The following is a 23,842-nucleotide window of genomic DNA, read 5'->3' as shown; positions in this document are numbered from 1 at the left end:
GTCAGGGTGGCTTCAGTTCTGCAGCTCCATCACCTCCCAAGCATCGCTGCATACTCCCGCTGGCCTGGTTCCTGGGTACTTTTGGCGGGGACGTCCGCAGACATAGGCACAGTCCCGGACCACTCTATAGGATTGTGTGCCTGCTACCGGGGAGGCAGGTAAGAGGGTCTCCTATGGGGACCCACCAATAAATCACGTTCCGTCCGCGGCCTAGGGAGACGGACCGCGGCGCTGGCGTGGACACTGTCACCGAGCAGGGACCCCACTAGGCCACCAGGGCAATAGGAGCACAGGTCTGGTGTACGAACACCTAATTTAATAAGGCTCTATAGTACCTGGGGTGTAAGATCAGCATAGGGGAGGCGGCTCTTGACCTGTAGCCCCTCCCCTGGCTCAGGGTGCCATCTACAGCAGATTTCCCAACCTGGAGCTGCCTCACAGAGACTCGGGGCGCCATCTTATAGCATTGCATGTGACTGTGTGCCTATTCTGCTGTGTGGTTTCACTTTCAGTGTTTCCCAGCTATAACTATCACTATATTCTATCTATACCCTGGTATAGGTGCGTTTGGGTCAAGCAATGTAGTTATACACAGAGGTTATCTATATCTCTATATAAGTATATTACTTCTGTGTTACAGTCACCATATACCCTGTCTGTTTATTCCACAGGTTATTCTATTTGTGTGGCTATATTATCGTACTGTGCAAGCCCATTTGTTTACATTGTGCAGTGTCTAACAAAAAGGGCAGCAAAATCAGTGGAAGCCCCTGTAATTTGCAGAGTGTGCTCCACGGATTTATCAGAGGAGGAGGCATTACAGGGTGGTCTTTGGACTGCTTGTCGTTTACTTCCCACTCCGTCCGCAGCTCCTGCACCTAGTCAGGTGCCGCCATGGGAAGCATTTACTGCAATGCTGGGTACTCTGGTGGAACCTCTTGCGCCTCCTAGGGGGCTGCCTGTGACACTACACCTACAAATGGTACCTATGGTAAAACCGCCTTAGGCAGAAAACTTGTGTACTCAACTGCTACAACTCAATCAGTCTCTGGTTAGACACAAAACTGCCTCAGGTCACACGGGCTGCTTCCTCCTCAGTCTACAAACCTCTCTGATGTTTCATCTGAAGAGGAGGGGGAGCAATGCTGTCCTGTCCAACACTGAATCCTGTGTTACTGATGAGGAATCTCCCTTATTAATAGATATCTGTGCCCTAGTGGTTGCTATTAAGCATATCCTGCAAATCACTGAGGATGAGGATTCTACTACTGTTGCAAAGAAAACTGACAAGTTTAAACAGCAGAAGGTGGTTAAAACTGTATTACCCCATTCTGATCATTTAATGGACATCAGATGGGAACCCTGGGCTACCCCTGGAAAGAAAGAAATTCCCTGTTCCCAAACGGGCTTTGGCTCGCTGTCCTCTCCCTGCAGAGTTGGGTACCAAATGGGAGACTCCACCGCAGGTGGATTCTCATGTCGCCCGCCTAGTGGTGCCAACCACTGTCACCTCACTGAGGGAGCCGACAGATAAGCGTATTGAGGGATACCTGGAATATACTCCTGGGCTGCAAAAGGTATTGAGGTGTGGGTTCAGGCATTAGAGGAGGAGCTACCCGAGGTTATCTCTGAAACTGCCAGACAATACCTGTCTCGTACTACCACCGCTGCTTCTTACATTCATGAAGCGTCCTCTGAGGCGGAAGTGTTGGCGGCCAAGGCATCGGCTACGTCTGTCCTGGTGCGCTGCATACTATGATTGAGGTTGTGGAAAGTGGATTTGGACTCCAAGAAGACTGTGGAAATCCTCCCCTTCACAGGGGACATTTTGTTTGGGGGAAGACCTGAATAAAACTGTGTTGGAGCTAGCTGCTGCTAAGACACTTTTCGCTCCTTTCGGCCTCAAGGGAAAGTGAAAGGTCAGTCTTACCCTAGACAACCTCGCGTTTCCAAAACTTCCAAGCCTAAGGCAAAACAGACATGGGCAGCCCGTCAGCCTGTTGGAAAACATGACAAGCCTGCTGCATGATGGGGCGGGCCTCCCCTTGGGGGACCCCAGGGTGGGGGGCCGACTTCTGAAGTTTGTCAAGATCTGGCTTACGACCGATTTTAGATGCTTGGGTACAGGAAGTAGTCTCTCACGGGTACACTGTCTCCTTCAAAAGATGTCTCCTCTCACCAGTTCTGCACAACAGCTCTACCGTCGGACCCGTTAAAAGCGCAAGCTCTGCAAACGGTTGTAAAGTCCCTCCTAAAAACTGTAGTGGTTGTGCCGGATCCTCTGTCCCAGAGGGGCAGAGGATACTACTCGACCCTGTTTCTGGCTCCGAAACCCAATGGGTCATTCCGGCCTATACTCAACCTCAAGTCTTTGAACAAGTTTGTGAGAGTATCCAAGTTTCGTATGGAAACACTGCGCTCAATAGTTCTGGCTATGGAACCTGGAGACTATATGGTATACCTGGATATACAGGATGCATATCTGCATATTCCTATTGCCATCTCGCATCAGCAGTTCCTGCGGTTTGCTATTGGCGACCTTCGTTACCAATTCCAGCCTCTGCCATTAGGACTGGCTACGGCTCCTCGGATCTTTACCAAGGTCATGGCCGTAATGACGGCACACCTACGTCACCAGGGAATCAGAATCCTCCCATACTTGGACGACCTGCTGATTCTGGCAAGTTCACACGAAATTCTCCTCGGTCATCTGCAACGGACGGTAAATTTCCTGCAAGCCTGCGGGTGGCTAATAAATTGGAAAAAGTCCTCGCTGGTCCCAGCTCAGCGTATGGTGCACCTAGGGGCGCTCTTGGACACACACAGTCAGACACAAGGTCCTGAAGCTGCAGGACAGGATAAGGCACTTCTGTCTTCGCCCTAGAGTGTCATTACACTCAGCAATGCAAGTCCTTGGCCTGATCGTGACGCCCTTTGACATGATAAATCAATTTAATTCCCACCCTCTACAATGATTGATCCTTTCCAAGTGGGACGGCCTACCTCATCGGATCAGATCTCAAATGGTCTTTGACTCCGGAGGTTCGTCTGTTGCTGACCCTGTGGCTCCAGGACCAGCAATTGAGCAGGGGCCATCCCTTCTGGATCCCCAACTGGGTCCTACTGACAACGGACGCCAGCCTTCGGGGCTGGGGAGCGGTGTTGGAGCAACACTCGTTTCAGGGTGTTGGATCAGGTCAGAATCTCTACTTCCAATCAATATTCTGGAACTGAGAGCAGTGTAAAATGCACTGTCTCTTGCCCTGCCTCTGGTATGGAACAGGCCTGTTCAGGCACAGTCAGACAACGCCACCAAGGTGGAGTACATAATCCATCAAGGCGGCACTCGAAGCCGCATGGCAATGTTGGAAGTGTCCAAAATCCTCTGTTGGGCGGAACGCCATCTACCGGCAGTGTTCATTCCAGGCGTCTTAAACTGGGAAGCGAACTTCCTCAGTCGTCGGGACTTTCATTCCAGGGAGTGGGGCCTTCATCCCGAACTCTTTCAGCTCCTGGTGGGGTCTATCAGATGTAGATCTCATGGCGTCTTGACACAATTACAAGGTTCCAGTCTTCAGATCACGAACCGGGGATCCACAGGCAGCTTCGTGAATGCATTGGCAGTTCCGTGTAACTTTCAGCTGCCTTACATATTCCCTCCGGTGTCACTCCTGCCCAGGGTACTTTGGAAGTTCAAGCAAGAAGGAGGCCTGCTGATTCTGATCGCTCCGGTGTGGCCCAGTGCGTCCTCAGCATCAAGACCTTCTACAGCAAGGCCCTTGCCTCTATCCGGACCTGGCCAGACTGACTTTGACGGCGTGGCTCTTGAAGCATCACTCCTAAGGTCAAAAGGGTTCTCTGAGGCTGTTATTCAGACTATGCTGAAGGCCCGCAAACTGGCCTCTGCCCGGATTTATTACAGAACGTGGCATTCTTGCTTCACCTGGTGTGCTGATAAGAATTAAGATGCTACTTATATACTTACCTTATTATTATGTAAAAAGTGTGCCCCAGAGAGACTAAACAGTCTTTTTGCTCCTCTGCAAACCCCACAAAATAGTTTGCTCTGAACTAATCTCTGGGAGCACCACCAACCAAATGCCATTGCATAAAACCTGTGAGGCAAAGCCAGTGGTTCAGTGTTGGTTTTAGTCAATATCAATTCTTTGCTATTCATTTTTTTTTTTTTAATTGGTTCATAACAATCTTATCCAGTGCAGACTCCAAACCCCAACCTTTTGCTAAGAATTAAGATGCCCATAGATTCAGAATTTCCAGAAGTCTAGCCTGTAGCTCCATGGGACTTGTCTATTGTGTTGAAAGCCCTACAAGAGCCTTCATTCGAACCTGTTGAATCAGTGCACCTCAAATGGCTCACGGCAAAGGTCCTGTTCTTGCTGGCTATTGCCTCTGCAGGAAGGGTGTCGGACTTAGGCGCTTTGTCCTGTCGTCCTCCCTTTTGATTTTTCATTGTGACAGGGCGGTTCTCCGAACTCGACCTGGTTATTTATCTAAGGTGGTGTCATCATTTCACCTTAACCAAGAGATTGTGGTTAGAGATTGTGGTCCTGACCTATATTTCTTTGGATTTGTCGGCTTTAGAACGTTCTTTAGATGTGGTTAGGGCTCTCCATGTCTATGTTGACAGGACTGCTTTCTATTAGACTGTGTGTCTATTAGACCCTCTTTGACCTGTTTGGTTTCCACAAACGTGGCTGGCCTGCAAATAAGCAAACCTTGGCCAGATGGATTAGAATGGTAATTTCACATGCGTATGCGCGGGAAGCTCCCGCTGCGATTAAGGCCCATTCTACTCTGTCTGTTGGACCTTCTTGAGCGGCCCGCCGTGGTGCTTCCTCAGAACAATTGTGCAAGGCGGTTACGTGGTCATCAGTGAACACGTTTCCTAGGTTCTATGCCTTTGATACCTTTGCCTCTCAGGATGCTTACTTTGGACGCCGGATTCTCATATCCGCTAAAGCGCGTCTCCTCCCTTGAGGAACTGCTTTAGGACATCCCCGTGGAAACCAATGTAACCTGCTGCAGAAAGTAAGAGTTATGGTAGACTTACCATTGTTAACTCTTTCTGCAAGGTACATTGGGTTCCACAGGGCACCCACGCTGATGCACCTAGCGGCTTTGGGTTTATATGGCATTAGCCACTGGTACCTTCTCCTGTCGTGAGATTGTGTTCTTATGTGACTAATATCTGCCTTCTCTCTTGCCTGCTTCCTGCATTGGACTGGTTAACAAAATTGAGCTCACAGTGCCTGGAGGCGGGGTTATAGAGGAGGCCCCAATGCATCCTGGGACATCTAAAGCTTTGCCTGTTGGTGCCTGGATCCAGATCCATCTCTACACCCTGGTGTTTCTCTGTGGAACCCAATGTACCTTGCAGAGAAAGAGTTAACAATGGTAAATCTACCATAACTCTTACTTTTTTAAAAAGCAAGTAACTTTGTGTCTGGGAAAAAAATAAGATTTTACTTACCGATCAATCTATTTCTCGTAGTCCGTAGTGGATGCTGGGGACTCCGTCAGGACCATGGGGATTAGCGGCTCCGCAGGAGACAGGGCACAAAAATAAAGCTTTAGGATCAGGTGGTGTGCACTGGCTCCTCCCCCTATGACCCTCCTCCAAGCCTCAGTTAGGATACTGTGCCCGGACGAGCGTACACAATAAGGAAGGATATTGAATCCCGGGTAAGACTCATACCAGCCACACCAATCACACCGTACAACTTGTGATCTGAACCCAGTTAACAGTATGACAAACGTAGGAGCCTCTGAACAGACGGCTCACAACAATAACAACCCGATTTTTTTGTAACAATAACTATGTACAAGTATTGCAGACAATCCGCACTTGGGATGGGCGCCCAGCATCCACTACGGACTACGAGAAATAGATTTATCGGTAAGTAAAATCTTATTTTCTCTAACGTCCTAAGTGGATGCTGGGGACTCCGTCAGGACCATGGGGATTATACCAAAGCTCCCAAACGGGCGGGAGAGTGCGGATGACCCTGCAGCACCGAATGAGAGACTCCATGTCCTCCTCAGCCAGGGTATCAAATTTGTAGAATTTAGCAAACGTGTTTGCCCCTGACCAAGTAAATGCTCAGCAAAGTTGTAAAGCCGAGACCCCTCAGGCAGTCGCCCAAGATGAGCCCACTTCCTTGTGGAATGGGCTTTTACAGATTTTGGCTGTGGCAAGCCTGCCACAGAATGTGCAAGCTGAATTGTACTACAAATCCAGCGAGCAATCGTCTGCTTAGAAGCAGGAGCACCCATCTTGTTGGGTGCATACAGGCTAAATAGCGAGTCAGATTTTCTGACTCCAGTCGTCCTGGAAACTTATATTTTCAGGGCCCTGACAACGTCAAGTAACTTGGAGTCCTCCAAGTCCCTAGTAGCCGCAGGTACCACAATAGGTTGGTTCATGTGAAAAACAGAAAACACCTTAAGGAGAAATTGAGGACGAGTCCTCAATTCTGCCCTGTCAGAATGAAAAATTAAGTAAGGGCTTTTATATGATAAAGCCGCCCATTCTGACACACGCCTGGCTGAAGCCAGGGCTAATAGAATCTTCACCTTCCATGTGAAATATTTTAATTCCACAGTGGTGAGTGGATCAAACCAATGTGACTTTAGGAAACTCAAAACAACATTGAGATCCCAAGGTGCCACTGGGGGCACAAAAGGAGGCTGTATATGCAGTACCCCTTTTACAAACGTCTGAACTTCAGGCACTGAAGCCAGTTCTTTCTGGAAGAAATTCGACAGGGTCGAAATTTGAACCTTAATGGACCCTAATTTTAGGCCCATAGACAGTCCTGTTTTCAGGAAATGTAGGAAACGACCCAGTTGGAATTCCTCTGTAGGGACCTTCTTGGCCTCACACCACGCAACATATTTTCGCCAATTGCGGTGAAAATGTTTTGCGGTTACATCCTTCCTGGCTTCGACCAGGATAGGGATGACTTCATCTGGAATGCTCTTTCAGGATCCGGCGTTCAACTGCCATGCCGTCAAACGCAGCCGCGGTAAGTCTTGGAACAGACAAGGCCCCTGCTGGAGCAGGTCCTTTCTTAAAGGTAGAGGCCACGGTTCTTCCGTGAGCATCTCTTGAAGTTCCGGGTACCAAGTCCTTCTTGACCCATCCGGAACCACGAGTATCGTTCTTACTCATCTCCTTCTTATGATTCTCAGTACTTTTGGTATGAGATGCATAGGAGGGAACACATACCATGACTGGTACACCCACAGTGTTACCAGAGCGTCCACCGCTATTGCCTGAGTGTCCCTTGAAGTCTGCTTCCCAGTTTTCCACTCCCGGAATTAACACTGCTGAGAGTGTCATCACATGATTTTTCGCCCAGCGAAGAATCCTTGCAGTTTCTGCCATTTCCCTCCTGCTTCTTGTGCCGCCCTGTCTTCGTGGGCGACTGCCGTGATGTTGTCCCACTGGATCAATACCGGCTGACCTTGAAGCAGAGGTCTTGCTAAGCTTAGAGCCTTGTAAATTGCCCTTAGCTCCAGTATATTTATGTGGAGAGAAGTCTCCAGACTTGATCACACTCCCTGGAAATTTTTTCCTTGTGTGACTGCTCCCCAGCCACTCAGGCTGGCATCCGTGGTCACCAGGACCCAGTCCTGAATGCCGAATCTGCGGCCCTTTCATAGATGAGCACTCTGCAGCCACCGCAGAAGAAACACCCTTGTCCTTGGAGACAGGGTTATCCGCTGATGCATCTGAAGATGCGATCCGGACCATTTTCCCAGCAGATCCCACTGAAAGGTTCTTGCGTGAAATCTACCGAATGGGATCGCTTTGTAAGAAACCACCATTTTTCACAGGACCCTTTGTGCAATGATGCACTGATACTTTTCCTGGTTTTAGGAGGTTCCTGACTAGCTCGGATAACTCCCTGGCTTTCTTCTCCGGGAGAAAACATCATTTTCTGGACTGTGTCCAGAATCATCCCTAGGAACATTAGACGTGTCGCCGGAAAAAGCTGCGATTTTGGAATATTTAGAATCCACTCGTGCTGTCGTAGAACTACTTGAGATAGTGCTACTCCGACCGCCAACTGTTCTCTGGACCTTGCCCTTATCAGGAAAGCGTCCATATTTCTTTTAGGAAGAATCATCATTTCGGCCATTACCTTGGTAAAGACCCGGGGTGCCGTGGACAATCCAAACGGCAGCGTCTGAACTGATAGTGACAGTTCTGTACCACGAACCTGAGATACCCTTGGTGAGAAGGGCAAAATTTGGACTTGTAGGTAAGCGTCCCTGATATCCAGTGACACCATATCGTCCTGGTTCGCTATCACTGCTCTGAGTGACTCCATCTTGATTTGAACCCTTGTATGTAATTGTTCAAATCTTTTAGATCTCACCGAGCCGTTTGGCTTCAGTACCACAATATAGTGTGGAATAATACCCCTTCCCTTGTTGTAGGAGGGGTACTTTGATTATCACGTGCTGGGAATACAGCCTGTGAATTTTTTTCCAATACTGCCTCCCTGTCGGAGGGAGACGTTGGTAAAGCAGACTTCAGGAACTTGTGAGGGGAAGACGTCTCGAATTTCCAATGTACACCTGGGATACTACGTGTAGGATCCAGGAGTCCACTTGCGAGTGAGCCCACTGCGTGCTGAAACTCTTGAGATGACACCCCACCGCACCTGAGTCCGCTTGTATGGCCCCAGCGTCATGCTGCGGACTTGGCAGAAGCTGTGGAGGACTTCTGTTCCTGGGAATGGGCTGCCTGCTGCAGTATTCTTCCCTTTCCTCTAACCCTGGGCAGATATGACTGGCCTTTTGCCCGCCTGCCTTTATGGGTACGAAAGGACTGAGCCTGAAAAGACTGTGTCCTTTTCTGCTGAGATGTGACTTGGGGTAACAAAAGTGGATTTTCCACCTTTATACGGCAATACTTCCATGTGCCGTCTGGAATCTGCATCACCTGACCACTGTCGTGTCTATAAACATCGTCTGGCAGATATGGACATCACATCTACTCTTGATGCCAGAATGCAAATATCCCTCTGCGCATCTCGCATATATAGAAATGCATCCTTAAAATGCTCTATAGTCAATAAAATATTGTTCCTGTCAAGGGTATCAATATTTTCAGTCAGGAAATCCGACCAAGCCCCCCCAGCGCTGCACATCCAGGCTGAGGCGATTGCTGGTCGTAGTATAACACCAGTATGTGTGTATATACTTCTTAGGATATTTTTCAGCTTCCTATCAGCTATCTGGAGACGGTAACGCCACTTGTTTTTATAAGCGTGTGAGCGCCTTATCCACCCTAAGGGGTGTTTCCCAACTCGCCCTCACTTCTGGCGGGAAAGGGTATACCTCCAATAATTTTCTATCGGAGGAAACCCACGTATCATCACACACTTTAATTTATCTGATTCAGGAAAAACTACAAGTAGATTATTCCCACCCTACATAATACCCTTATTTGTGGTACTTGTAGTATCAGAAATATGTAACACCTCCTTCATTGCCCTTAACATGTAACGTGTGGCCCTAAAGGAAAATACGTTTGTTTCTTCACCGTCGACACTGAAGTCAGTGTTCGTGTCTGTGTCGACCAACTGAGGTAAATGGGCGTTTTTACAAGCCCCTGACGGTGTCTGAGACGCCTGGACAGGTACTAATTTGTTTGCCGGCCGTCTCATGTCGTCAACCGACCTTGCATCGTGTTGACATTATCACGTAATTCCTAAATAAGCCATCCATTCCGGTGTCGACTCCCTAGAGAGTGACATCACCAATACAGGCAATTTGCTCCGCCTCCTCACCAACATCGTCCTCCTACATGTCGACACACACGTACCGACACACAGCACACACACAGGGAATGCTCTGATAGAGGACAGGACCCCACTAGCCCTTTGGGGAGACAGAGGGAGAGTTTGCCAGCACACACCAAAAACGCTATAATTATACAGGGACAACCCCTTATACAAGTGTTTTCCCTTATAGCATTTTCACATATGTAATCATATCGCCAAATAAGTGCCCCCCCTCTCTGTTTTAACCCTGTTTCTGTAGTGCAGTGCAGGGGAGAGCCTGGGAGCCTTCCTCACAGCAGAGCTGAGCAGGAAAATGGCGCCGTGTGCTGAGGAGAATAGGCCCCGCCCCCTAAAACGGCGGGCTCTTCTCCCGGAGTTTGTGAGATCTGGCAGGGGTTAAATACATCCATATAGCCTCAAGGGCTATATGTGATGTATTTTAGCCATAAAAGGTATAATACATTGCTGCCCAGAGCGCCCCCCCCAGCGCCCTGCACCCTCAGTGACCGCTGGTATGAAGTGTGCTGACAACAATGGCGCACAGCTGCAGTGCTGTGCGCTACCTTATGAAGACTGAAAGTCTTCTGCCGCCTGTTTCTGGACCTCTGGACCTCTTCAACTTCGGCATCTGCAAGGGGGGTCGGCGGCACGGCTCCGGGACGAACCCCAGGGTGAGACCTGTGTTCCGACTCCCTCTGGAGCTAATGGTGTCCAGTAGCCTAAGAAGCAAATCCATCCTGCACGCAGGTGAGTTTACTTCTCTCCCCTAAGTCCCTCGTAGCAGTGAGCCTGTTGCCAGCAGGACTCACTGAAAATAAAAAACCTAAAAACTTTTTCTAAGCAGCTCTTTAGGAGAGCCACCTAGATTGCACCCTGCTCGGACGGGCACAAAAACCTAACTGGGGCTTGGAGGAGGGTCATAGGGGGAGGAGCCAGTGCACACCACCTGATCCTAAAGCTTTATTTTTGTGCCCTGTCTCCTGCGGAGCCGCTAATCCCCATGGTCCTGACGGAGTCCCCAGCATCCACTTAGGACGTTAGAGAAAACATGTTGCAGTTCAAGGGGAGCAAATACATTTATATTCTTCCTGTGCAGAGTAAATACTGGATGCTTAATCTCTCTGCACGTTACAGCGCTACATGGTTTTGCCCAGGTGCAAAGTTACTTGCTTTTTTTTCTCCAAATCCGAATCAGGTCCTTAATAATATGGGATTTTGTGTTGCACTTATGTTATTTGTAGCTTAGTATGTTTACTGTATATTTATTTACCTGCTTAGGTCAGACAAAACATTGCAAGATATTGTATATAAGCTTGTTCCAGGACTCTTCAGAGGTGAGTAGATGTGCATAAACTCTTACTACACTTACTGCTTGCTTCCATGTTATTTTATCTTCCACAAAAATGCGTGTTGTACATTGACTACAGCTGGCTGCAGATCTTTTACAAAGCCCAGAATTCCATCACTCAGCTATTGGATTAGATATTTTGCATGTATTCTTGTTTATAAATGGTATTTTCAAAGACCTGTAGCATGAAAATGATGCATAGCAGTTTCAAGGACCAGGTAGAGGGAGATGTGCTTGGTGGACAAATAACAAAGCTGTATGGGTATCTATTTGGGGGGTGTAAATAATGAGTCTTAATGTGTTTCTATTGCAGCCAGTGGGCTCAAATGGCTTAAAAGATACGTAACTAAACAATGGTATTTACAATTACCACGTCCCTATACTGCTTCCATGAGAATGGCTAGTGCATCCATATAGACAAGTTCCTAACAAGTACAATGTTTGTGTTTTTTTGCCACCATACCCCTATACTATAGGCTTAATGCACAAATACCCTTCATGTCTGTCATTACAGAAAGATATACTCTTACCCCTCTACACAATGCTGTATACGAGGATACTGTTATTCCTCTCTATTGATCAAGCAACATGTTATTACTCCATGCCTTATGGTGGACCATTGTCGGCGTAGGGGGCATAGTGACTGAGTTAGTGATGAATGGAGTGAGGGGCAGAGTGGAGGGGTTAATGTTGGGTACTGGCAGTTGTATCTACGTAAGAGACTGTAAATCTGAAAAGAGCTGTATCTCCACCACAGATGAGATGAAGCGGCGACGGGATTTCTATGCCTCGTACGCACGTACAGATGGTGAGTGTTTCCACGTGCTCTTCATATAAAATAACATTTGCAGCAAAAATATTTATGTGTCTGTTATCTATAGATGAACATTTCTGGCCTTGGCAGAGGTAGAACTTCAGTTGTATTTAGTATATTGATTGCCTAGGTAAGTACATGCAGTCCGCCTTTGTAGGCTAATTGTGGATGCACAGAGACCTGTTCTATTCTGCAGGACAGAAAGCTAATACCCATTTTCCACTAACTTGATAACTGCACATGAACACACAAGAACCCGGGAGTTTCGCCAGTGGAAACGGCTCCACTCGGGTCCAGTCACCCGGGAATCCTAGCAGGGTTTTACACAGCAAGGACCCGGGTGAGTGGCAGTGGAAATAAGTAACTTGGGTCATTCGTCCAAGGACGCTTTCCAGGCACAAGGAGATACCATCTCCAAATGCCGGCACCGCACCTGTGTGCAGTGTGAATGGCACCACCATGGAAATAACCCGGATCGGCGCTGTGGTTGAAAAGGGGTTTGTCTCTGGTCTGGCTTGAAACAGTGTTCCAAATCCTGGGTCAGACCCGTGACGGTAGTAGTGAAATGGCTTCATGTACAGACCAACTCCTTACAGGTATATTTTGCATTCTCCAAATCAGGCCATTTTTAATTATATGAATGTTGCAAATAGCTTTCCCATTCTCTACTGATGTCATATAATAGGTGTGGAATTTTTCTTTTTTACAGCTAACAGTGCCTCCAGCACTGAGCAAGGAGAAAAAGCCTCTGAGAGTGGAGAGATGCTGGTACAGGAGGAGGAGAATATCAGTCTGTCTATCCAGTTCTCAGAAGATGCCCGGTAGGAAGGGAAGACTGATGAGTGGTCCTCTCTTAATCATTGTGTGCCTGCTGAGTTTTCCAACATTGTCAACCACCTTGGTGGCTTGCTGATATTTTATGTTTGTTCTTATTTATTTTACCAGAGATGAAACACGGGATTCAGTGGAAAGTGAAGATTTAGAGAAGGTAAGCAAGCTGCAGAAGACATTTGATAACACAACTCTTCATTGCTCTTTCTTAAGATCACTATGACTTCCTCACATGCGGTTAACCTTATCTTGCCACAATGTCTAGGTCAGTGGTTCCCAAACTTAACTGAATCACGGCGCCTCAGAGCAGCTGTGGCCAACCAGTGGCTTTCTTTATTCAAATGTGGCTCCCGACACTTACATGTTACTACAACAGGAGTGACTCGTGGGGAGCAGGCTGGTGTGACATAGGAGGGTGGTAGCAGGAGTGACACGTGGGGGTCCTGGCAGTAGTGACACATGGGAGAGCTGACTGGAGTGACACAGGAGGGTGCTGGCAGGAGTGACTCATGCGGAGCTGGCTGGAGTGACATAGGGGGGTGCTAGCAGGATTGACACAGGAGGGAATTGGCTGGAGTGACACATAGGGGAGCTGAAGTGTATTATGTGAATCTGGCTTTTTCAATTATTTTATGTGAAAGTAGCTTTTTCAATGTGTTTTCTCATACGTCCTAGGGGATGCTTCAAGAACCATGGGGTATAGACGGGATCCGCAGGAGACATGGGCACTTTAAGACTTTAAAAGGGGTGTGAACTGGCTCCTTCCTTTATGCCCCTCCTCCAGACTCCAGTTAGATTCTGTGCCCAGTGAGACTGGATGCACACTGAGGAGCTCTCCAGAGTTTCTCAGAAAAAGACTTTGTTAGGTTTATTATTTTCAGGGAGACCTGCTGGCAACAGGCTCCTTGCATCGTGGGACTGAGGGGAGAGAAGCAGACCTACTTCTGTGAGTTTCAAGGCTCTGCTTCTTAGGCTACTGGACACCATTAGCTCCAGAGGGTCTGATCGCTAGGTACGCCTAGATGCTCGTTCCCGGAGCCGCGCCGTCACCCCCCTTGCAGAGCCAGAAGACGGGTGAGTAGAAGAAGATCAGAAGACTTCAAAGACGGCTTTGAGGTACCGCACAGCGGCCGCGCTGCGCGCCATGCTCCCACACACACAGCGTCACTACAGGGTGCAGGGCACGGGGGGCGTCCTGGGCAGCATAAAACCTCAATAAATAGACTGGCAAAAGAGGCTTACAGTGCCTGGGCACTAAAACCGGAGCCCCGCCAGTATAAATATTTTTAAAAAATAGCGGGGCTGAAGCGCGCCATTAAGGGGGCGTGGCTTAGCCCTCACAGCTCTAATCCGCGCCATTTTCTCCTACGTCCTAGAGGATGCTGGGGACTCCGTAAGGACCATGGGGTATAGACGGGATCCGCAGGAGACATGGGCACACTATAAGACTTTGAATGGGTGTGAACTGGCTCCTCCCTCTATGCCCCTCCTCCAGACCTCAGTTAGATTCTGTGCCCAGAGAGACTGGACACACACTAGGGGAGCTCTCCTGAGTTTCTCTGAAAAGACTTTGTTAGGTTTTTTATTTTCAGGGAGACCTGCTGGCTACAGGCTCCCTGCTTCGTGGGAGTGAGGGGAGAGAAGTCAGACCTACTTCTTCTGAGTTAAAGGCCCTGCTTCTTAGGCTACTGGACACCATTAGCTCCAGAGGGATCGATCACTTGGTGCGCCTAGCTGCTTGTTCCCGGAGCCGCGCCGTCACCCCCCTCACAGAAGCCAGAAGAAAGAAGCCGGGTGAGTATGCAGAAGGCAGAAGACTTCAGTGACGGCAGAAGACTTCAGTAACGGAGGTACAGCGCAGCGGTCGCGCTGCGCTCCATGCTCCCACACACCAACTGCACACACAGGGTGCAGGGCGCTGGGGGAAGAGCGCCCTGGGCAGCAAGTTACTGATAGTCTTTCCGCTGGCAAGAGATGCATATTCGGTGCCCGGGCACCGTGTACGATACCCCCGCCAGTATAAAGCTGCGGTCGCGCTGCGCGCCATTGCTTCCACACGCCAACGGCTTTACAAGGGTACAGGGCGCAGGGGGGGGGGGGGCGCCCTGGGCAGCAATATATACCTCAGTTGAGTGTGGAAAAACATGTATACAGTGCGTAGGCACTGAATATGGACCCCCGCCAGCATATGAAGCTATATTAATAGCGGGGCTGAAGCGTGCCGAGAATGGGCGGGGCTTAGCCCTCACAACAGGATTCAGCGCCATTTTCTCCATGAGAAACGAGGGGGAGCACAGTGTTTTAGTGTTATATAGAGGGGAATATAGCACTATTTTAGAAAAATGGGCATGTAATCATTGTGTTGTGCATATATCTCTGTGTGTTCCCTGTCAGATATACCCACTATAGCATTTTAGTCCACATATGTCGACACAAGCAGCTGTGGGGATCACTGTCGGCATTGCCGACGCCTGTGGGTACTTGATTCAGTAGATGCAGTATCAGCAGGTCGGTAGTTGTATGCTTGTCAAAAGTAAACACTGTATGGGAGACACAGTAGTATGTGGGTGACCCTGTCGGCACCAACTGGGTGTTACTGGGTGTAAATTAACATGCTGTAACTACCTTATATCTGTATATATATTTATATGTATATGTATGGTATGGTTCCATGGGCCTGTAGCTCTCGGGGTTGCAAGAATGTTATTTTGCCTGGTTACTACTCCCTGCTGTCGACGAATACTAGGTTTTCTGTCGACCATAATGTTTCCTGGTAGATCCACAACTGGGGCATTCAGTACATGGTCATACACATTCAGAACACATTAATGTCACTAGGGACTCGACGGTTCCGGAATATATATATATATATATATATCTTACGTCCCAGAGGATGCTGGGGACTCCGTAAGGACCATGGGGTATAGACTGACTCCGCAGGTGACATGGGCACTATAAAGAACTTTTAGTATGGGTGTGCACTGGCTCCTCCCTCTATGCCACTCCTCCAGACCTCAGTTGGATCTTGTGCCCAGAGGAGATAGGGTGCATTACAGGGGAGCTCTCCTGAGTTTCTCTGAAAAATAATTTTGTTAGGTTTTTTATTTTCAGGGAGCACTGCTGGCAACAGGCTCCCTGCATTGTGGGACTGAGGAGAGAGAAGCAGACCTACTTAAGTGATAGGCTCTGCTTCTTAGGCTACTGGACACCATTAGCTCCAGAGGGAGTCTGAACGCAGGTCTCACCCTGCCGTTCGTCCGAGAGCCGCGCCGCCGTCCTCCTCGCAGAGCCGGAAGATAGAAGCCGGGTGAGTATAAGAAGAAAAGAAGACTTCAAGGCGGCAGAAGACTTCAGATCTTCACTGAGGTAAGCGCGCAGCTCCCACACACAACACACAAGGCACTGATGGGTGCAGGGCGCAGGGGGGGGCGCCCTGGGCAGCAATAAACCTCTAGGGCTGGCAAACATACATATATAGGCTACAGAGGCACTATATATCATATATCATAACCCCCGCCAGTATTGTAAAAATGAGCGGGGCCAAAGCCCGCCGGTGAGGGGGCGGAGCTTGGTCCCTCAGCACGGAAAGCGCAATTTTCTCCACAGCATGGAGCTGGCTCCCCGAACTCTCCCCTGCTGAAGACACAGGGGAAGGGGGAAGGGGGCACTTATTAGCAGCAGTGAGTGTATATAATGTGATAATATATATATAATGTAAAAGCGCTGTTTTATCTGGGAATTCTATTTCCGGTGTCAGTGGCGCTGGGTGTGTGCTGGCATACTCTCTCTCTATCTCTCCAAAGGGCCTTATTGGGGATCTGTCTCCATATAAATATCCCTGTGTGTGTGGGGTTGTGTCGGTACGTGTGTGTCGGCATGTCTGAAGCGGAAGGCTCATCTAAGGAGGAGGTGGTGCAGATAATTGTGGCGTCTCTGTCGGCAACGCCGACACCTGATTGGTTGGACATGGGGAATGTTTTAAATACAAATGTAAATTTATTACATAAGAGATTGGACAAAGCAGGGTCCAAGGATTTGACTGTGTCACAGGGCCCTTCAGGGTCTCAAAAACGTCCCCTGTCCCAAATAGTAGACACTGATACCGACACGGATTCTGACTCCAGTGTCGACTATGATGATGCAAGGTTACACCCAAGGGTGGCAAAAAGTTTTCATTGTTTGTTTGATTATTGCAATAAAAGATGTTTTGCATATCACAGATGACTCCTCTGTCCCTGACACGAGGGTACACAGGTTTAAGGTAAAGAAACCTGAGGTAACGTTTCCCCCATCTTATGAGCGAACGTATTATTTGAAAAAGCTTGGGAAACTCCAGACAAAAAACTGCAGATTCCCAAAAGAATTATTATGGCGTATCCATTCCCCTCAAAGGACAGGTTACGGTGGGAATCATCACCCACGGTCGACAAGGCCTTAACACGCTTGTCCAAAAAAGGTGGCCCTACCGTTCCCGGACATGGCGACACTGAAAGGTCCTGCGGATCGCAGGCATGAAACTACCTTAAAATCAATTTATACACATACGGGGGCTTTGCTCAGACCGGCAATAGCATCGGCTTGGGTTTGTAGCGCGGTAGCAGCTTGGACAGATAACTTGTCAGCTGATATTGATACCCTAGATAGGGATACCAATGGACGGGTGATGCCGACTCAAAGAGGCATATGGAAATTTTGCCTTACAAGGGTGAGCTTTTAATTGGGGAAGGTCTCGCGGACCTGGTTTCAACAGCTACCGCGGGTAAATCTACCTTTTTTTGCCTTATGTTCCCCCACAGCTAAAGAAAACGCCGCAGTATCAGATGCAGTCCTCTAGGTCGCATAAGTCCAGAAGAGGTCGGGGCTCTTCCTTCCTCGCCAGAGGTAAGGGTAGAGGGAAAAAGAATGCCTGCTACGGCCAGTTCCCAGGAACAGAAGTCCTCCCCGGCTTCTACTAAATCCATCGCATGACGCTGGGGCTCCACGGAGTCCGATCCGGTGGGAGCACGTCTTCGACTCTTCAGCCACGTCTGGGTTCGGTCGGATGTGGATCCTTGGGCGATGGTAATTGTGTCCCAAGGTTACAAGTTGGAATTCAAAGACGTGCCTCCCTGCCGAATCTTCATATCGGCTTTACCAGCGTATCCCCCAGAGCGGGAGATAGTGTGGGCTACAATTCGAAAGCTGTGTCTACAGCAAGTGAATATTAGGGTTCCCTTAATGCAACAGGGAAAAGGGTACTATTCAACCCTATTTGGGGCAACCGAAACCGGATGGCTCGGTCAGACCCATTCTCAACTTAAAATCCCTGAACCTGTACTTAAAAAGGTTCAAGTGCAAGATGGAATCGCTCAGGGCAGTGATCTACAGCCTGGAAGGGGGGGATTTTATGGTGTCACTAGACATAAGGGATGCATACCTTCATGTCCCCATTTATCCTCCTCATCAAGCGTACCTGAGATTCGCTGTACAGGCCTGTCATTTCCAATTTCAGATGTTGCCGTTTGGGCTTTCCACGGCCCCAAGGGTTTTCACCAAGGTAATGGAGGAAGTGATGGTACTCCTGCGCAGGCAAGGAGTCACAATTATCCCGTAGTTGGACGATCTCCTGATAAAAGCGAGATCAAAGGAACAGTTGCAGAAAAGCGTGTCGTTCTCCCTGAGAGTGCTGCAGCAACATGGCTGGATTCTAAATCTACCAAAGCCACAGTTGGTTTCAACAACTCGGCTGTCTTTCTTAGGCATGATTCTGGACACAGAACAGAAGAGGGTTTTTCTTCCAATGGAAAAAGCCCAGGAACTCCAGAACAGGGTCAGAGACCTGTTAAAACAAAAAAGAGTGTCAGTCCATCAATGCACTCGAGTACTGGAGAAAATGGTGGCGACCTACGAGGCCATCCCCTTCGGCAGGTTTCAGGCGAGGACTTTTCAGTGGGACTTTCTGGACAAGTGGTCCGGGTCTCACCTTCCAATACATCAGAAGATAACCCTGTCCCCCAGGACCAGGGTGTCTCTTCTGTGGTGGCTGCAGAGTGCTCATCTTCTAGAAGGTCGCAGGTTCGGCATTCAGGACTGGGTCCTGGTGACCACGGACGCGGGCCTTCAAGGATGGGGAGCAGTCACACAAGGAAGGAATTTTCAGGGACGGTGGTCAAGCCAGAAGGCTTGCCTACACATCTACATACTGGAATTAAGGGCCATTTACAACTGCCTACGACAAGCGGAGAATCTTCTTCGCGACCTATCGGTTCTGGTTCAATCAGACAACGTCACAGCTGTGGCTCATGTAAACCGCCAAGGCGGTACAAAGAGCAGAGTGGCAATAGCGGAAGCCACCTGGATTCTGCGGTGGGCAGAAAATCACGTAAGCGCTCTGTCAGCGATATTCATTCCGGGAGTGGACAACTGGGAAGCAGTCTTCCTCAGCAGACACGATCTCCATCCAGGAGAGTGGGGACTTAATCAAGAAGTCTTTGCAGAGATAACAAGTCGTTGGGAGCTTCCTCAAATAGTCATGATGGCATCACGCCTCAACAAGAAGCTTTGGAGGTATTGCGCCAGGTCAAGGGACCCTCAGGCAATAGCGGTGGACACCCTGGTAACACCATGGGTGTTTTCAGTCAATCTGTGTGTTCCCTCCTCTGCCTCTCATCTCAAAAATATTGAGAATCATAAGACGAACAAGAGTGCAGACAATACTCATTGTTCCAGATTGGCCTCGAAGGGCCTGGTATTCAGATCTTCAGGGGATGCCCACAGAAGATCCGTGGCCTCTTCCTCTCAGAGAGGACCTGTTGCAGCAGGGGCCCTGCGTGTTCCAAGACTTACCGCGGTTAAGTTTGACGGCATGGCGGTTGAACACCGAATCCTAGCGGAGAAGGGTATTCCGGAAGAAGTCATCCCTACTCTGATAAAGGCTAGGAAGGAAGTGAAGACGAAACATTATCACCGTATCTGGAGAAAGTTTGTATCTTGGTGTGAAGCCAGGAATGTTCCTACGGAAGGTTTCCACTTGGGCCGTTTTCTCCACTTTCTACAAACAGGAGTGGATATGGGCCTAAGGTTAGGCTCCATTAAGGTACAGATTTCGGCACTGTCTATATTCTTCCAGAAGGAATTGGCTTCTCTCCCAGAAGTCCAAACTTTTGTAAGGGGAGTGCTACACATCCAGCCTCCTTTTGTGCCCCCGGTGGCACCTTGGGACCTTAACGTAGTGTTACAGTTCCTTAAATCGCACTGGTTTGAGCCTTTTCAAACAGTTGAATTGAAATTTCTCACTTGGAAAGTGGTCATGTTATTGGCCTTGGCATCTGCAAGGCGGGTGTCCGAATTGGCGGCTTTGTCTCACAAGAGCCCCTACCTGATTTTCCAGGTGGATAGAGCGGAATGGAGGACTCGTCCTCAATTTCTACCTAAGGTGGTTTCGTCTTTTCGCATGTACCAACCTGTTGTGGTGCCTGTGGCTACGGGGGACTTGGAGCACTCCAAGTCCCTGGATGTAGTCGGGGCCTTAAATATTTATGTAGCCAGGACGGCTAGGGTTAGGAAAACAGAGGTTCTGTTTGTCCTGTATGCAGCCAACAAGGTTGGCGCTCCTGCCTCTAAGCAGACTATTGCTCGCTGGATCTGTAACTCGATTCAGCAGGTTCATTCTACGGCTGGATTGCCGTTACCAAATTCGGTAAAGGCCCATTCCACTAGGAAGGTGGGCTCTTCTTGGGCGGCTGCCCGAGGCGTCTCGGCAATATAGCTTTGCCGAGCAGCTACTTGGTCGGGTTCAAACACTTTTGAAAAATTCTTCAAGTTTGATACCCTGGCTGATGAGGACCTTGCGTTTGCTCAGTCGGTGCTGCAGAGTCATCCGCACTCTCCCGCCCGGTTGGGAGCTTTGGTATAAACCCCATGGTCCTTACGGAGTCCCCAGCATCCTCTAGGACGTAGGAGAAAATAGGATTTTAATACCTACCGTTAAATCCTTTTCTCTTAGTCCGTAGAGGATGCTGGGCGCCCGTCCCAGTGCGTACTGTCTGCAGTTATTGGTTATGGTTACACTCTTGGGGTGTCTCTTTTTTGTCAGGCTGTTGCTGACGTTGTGCATGCCATGGCATGCGGTGTCTTATTATTGGTTGTGTTGACACACTGGTTGTGTTACATAGTCTCTCAGCATGTGGCTGTGTGTTGTTCATGCCGTTGGCTGGCATTCTATTGAATGCCACGTTTTGCGGTATGTTCGTGGTGTGAGCTGGTATGACACTCACCGTGTTTAAACAATAAATTCTTTCCTCGAAATGTCAGTCTCCCTGGGCACAGTATTCTAACTGAGGTCTGGAGGAGGGGCATAGAGGGAGGAGCCAGTTCACACCCATTCAAAGTCTTATAGTGTGCCCATGTCTCCTGCGGATCCCGTCTATACCCCATGGTCCTTACGGAGTCCCCAGCACCCTCTACGGAGTAAGAGAAAAGGATTTACCGGTAGGTATTAAAATCCTATTTTCTCTTCACAGAGCTGCAGAGACGCTGGTCCTGACCTCCTACACTGCTGTACAAGTAACACACAGTATTTTGGTGCTGTTTTATTAGTATAAAAGTGCTAACAGGTCTGAGGCATTATTTTAATCGTTTCAGTACCGGGATAGGCGCTGGGTTGTGAGCTGGCAAAACTCCCTCTGTGTTTCTCTAACAGGCTTTGCTGTGGGTCTGTCCCCTATAGCCCCAGTGTGGTTGTGGGTGTCGGTACGCGTGTCGACATGTCTGAGGCTGAGTGCTCTTCCCAGGAGGAGGCTGGAGTGGGGACAGAAGAGACTGTGGGAGTGACCGTGTCAGCACCGCCGACGGCTGATTGGGTAAATATGTTGAGTGTTTTGAATGCAAATGTGGCTCGGTTGAATAAGAGATTAAATAAATCTGAGTCTCAGAACCAGACATGGAAAAAATCCGTGGAGGATGCATTGTCGCAAGTTCAGACCCCCTTGGGGTCACAGAAGCGTTCATTTACCCAGATAGCGGATACAGATACCGACACAGAATCTGATTCCAGTGTCGACTATAGTGATGCCAGATTGAATCCTAAACTGGCTAAGAGCATTCAGTACATGATTGTGGCGATAAAAGACGTATTACATATCACGGAAGACCCTGCTGTTCCTGATACTAGGGTCTGCATGTTTAAGGGAAAGACACCTGAGGTGACGTTTCCTCCCTCTCATGAACTGAACGCTCTTTTTGAAAAAGCTTGGGAAAATCCTGACAAGAAGTTACAGTTTCCCAAGAGAATTCCGGTGGCATATCCGTTCCCCTCTGGGGACAGGGAAAAGTGGGAGTCAACCCCCACGGTGGACAAAGCTCTATCGCGTCTGTCCAAAAAGGTGGCGCTTCCGTCTCCTGACACGGCAGCCCTAAAGGATCCTGCGGATCGTAAGCAGGAAAATACACTAAAATCCATTTATGTCACTACAGGTACGCTGCCCAGGCCTGCCGTTGCATCGGCATGGGTGAGTAGCGCTATTGAAAAGTGGGCAGATAACTTGTCATCTGATATAGATTCCCTGGACAGGGATAGCGTGCTTTTGACACTGGGTCATATCAGGGACACTGCAGCCTATCTAAAGGAAGCTGCAAGGGATATTGGCCTTTTTGGGATCAAGGGCCAATGTCATGGCAGTCTCGGCTAGGAGGGCATTGTGGATTCATTAATGGAATGCTGATGCTGACTCTAAGAAGACTATGGAGTCTCTGCCGTTTAACGGTAGTGTCTTGTTTGGTGACGGCCTCACTAACCTGGTATCTACGGCTACCGCGGGTAAGTCATCGTTCCTACCTTATGGTCCTGCACAACAAAAGAAAATGCCCCACTATCCGATGCAGTCCTTTCGGCCCAATAAATACAAAAAAGGACGAGGGTCTTCCTTCCTTGCTACGAGAGGAAGATGAAGGGGAAAAAGGTCACAAGCTGTGGCAAGTTCCCAAGAGCAGAAGTCCTCCCCAGCTTCTACCAAATTCACCGCATGACGCTGGGGCTCCTCTGCGGGAGTCCGCACCGGTGGGGGCACGTCTCCAACTCTTCAGTCAGGTCTGGGTTCGCTCGGCCCTGGATCCTTGGGTATTAGAAATAGTAGCCCAAGGGTACAAACTGGAGTTTCAAGACGTATCCCCTCACCGATTTTTCAAATCAGCCTTGCCAGCTTCTCTTCCAGAAAGGGAGGTAGTATGCGCTGCGATACTAAAGCTGTGTCAAAATCATGTCGTTATCGCGGTACCCCCGTCACAACAAGGGGAAGGCTTTTATTCAAGCCTGTTCGTGGTCCCGAAGCCGGATGGCTCAGTCAGACCGATTCTGAACCTAAAATCCCTCAATTTCTATCTAAAAAAATTCAAATTCAAGATGGAATCTCTTTGAGCAGTGATCTCCAGTCTGGAGGAGGGAGATTTTATGGTGTCGGTCGACATAAAGGATGCCTACTTACACGTCCCCATATATCCTTCACATCAGGCTTATCTGAGGTTTGCTGTTCAGGATTGTCATTACCAATTTCAGACGTTGCCGTTTGGTTTGTCCACGGCTCCGAGGATTTTCACCAAGGTTATGGCGGAAATGATGGTTCTCCTGCGCAAGCAGCGATTCACAATTATCCCGTACTTAGACGATCTCCTGATAAAGGCGAGATCCAAGGAGCAATTACTGAAAAACGTTACGCAGTCCCGTACAATTCTGCAACAACATGGTTGGCACCTAAACTTGCCAAAATCACAGTTGGTTCCGACAACACGGCTATTGTTCTTCGGTATGATTCTGGATACAGAATTACAGAGAGTTTTTATTCCAGTGGAAAAGGCTCTGGAAATACAGAACATGGTAAAACGGATTCTGAAACCGGCAAGTGTGTCGATTCTTCAATGCATTCGGTTGCTGGGGAAGATGGTGGCGGCCTACGAGGCCATTCAGTTTGGCAGGTTCCATGCCAGAGTGTTTCAGTGGGACCTGTTGGACAAGTGGTCCGGGTCTCACCTGTACATGCACCGGAAAATAATCCTATC

The 23,842-nt window shown here is 48.9% G+C and overlaps 1 protein-coding gene across 2 annotated transcripts in view; it reads left to right on the top strand.

Annotated features, from left to right (window-relative positions):
- The window catches only part of PCGF2 (polycomb group ring finger 2), a 163,712-nt gene that overhangs the window by 127,025 nt on the left and 12,845 nt on the right, over window positions 1-23,842 (top strand). For both annotated transcript variants that reach the window (XM_063959697.1, XM_063959698.1), the window contains exons 4-7: window positions 11,097-11,152; window positions 11,924-11,974; window positions 12,690-12,801; window positions 12,926-12,968. In XM_063959697.1, coding sequence (XP_063815767.1) covers window positions 11,097-11,152; window positions 11,924-11,974; window positions 12,690-12,801; window positions 12,926-12,968 — 262 coding nt within the window. The remainder of the gene's footprint in view (window positions 1-11,096; window positions 11,153-11,923; window positions 11,975-12,689; window positions 12,802-12,925; window positions 12,969-23,842) is intronic.

Source organism: Pseudophryne corroboree, chromosome 3 (assembly GCF_028390025.1).
Source record: "Pseudophryne corroboree isolate aPseCor3 chromosome 3, aPseCor3.hap2, whole genome shotgun sequence".
In the NCBI taxonomy this organism is placed as follows: domain Eukaryota; kingdom Metazoa; phylum Chordata; class Amphibia; order Anura; family Myobatrachidae; genus Pseudophryne; species Pseudophryne corroboree.
This window is presented reverse-complemented; position numbering and strand designations above follow the sequence as displayed.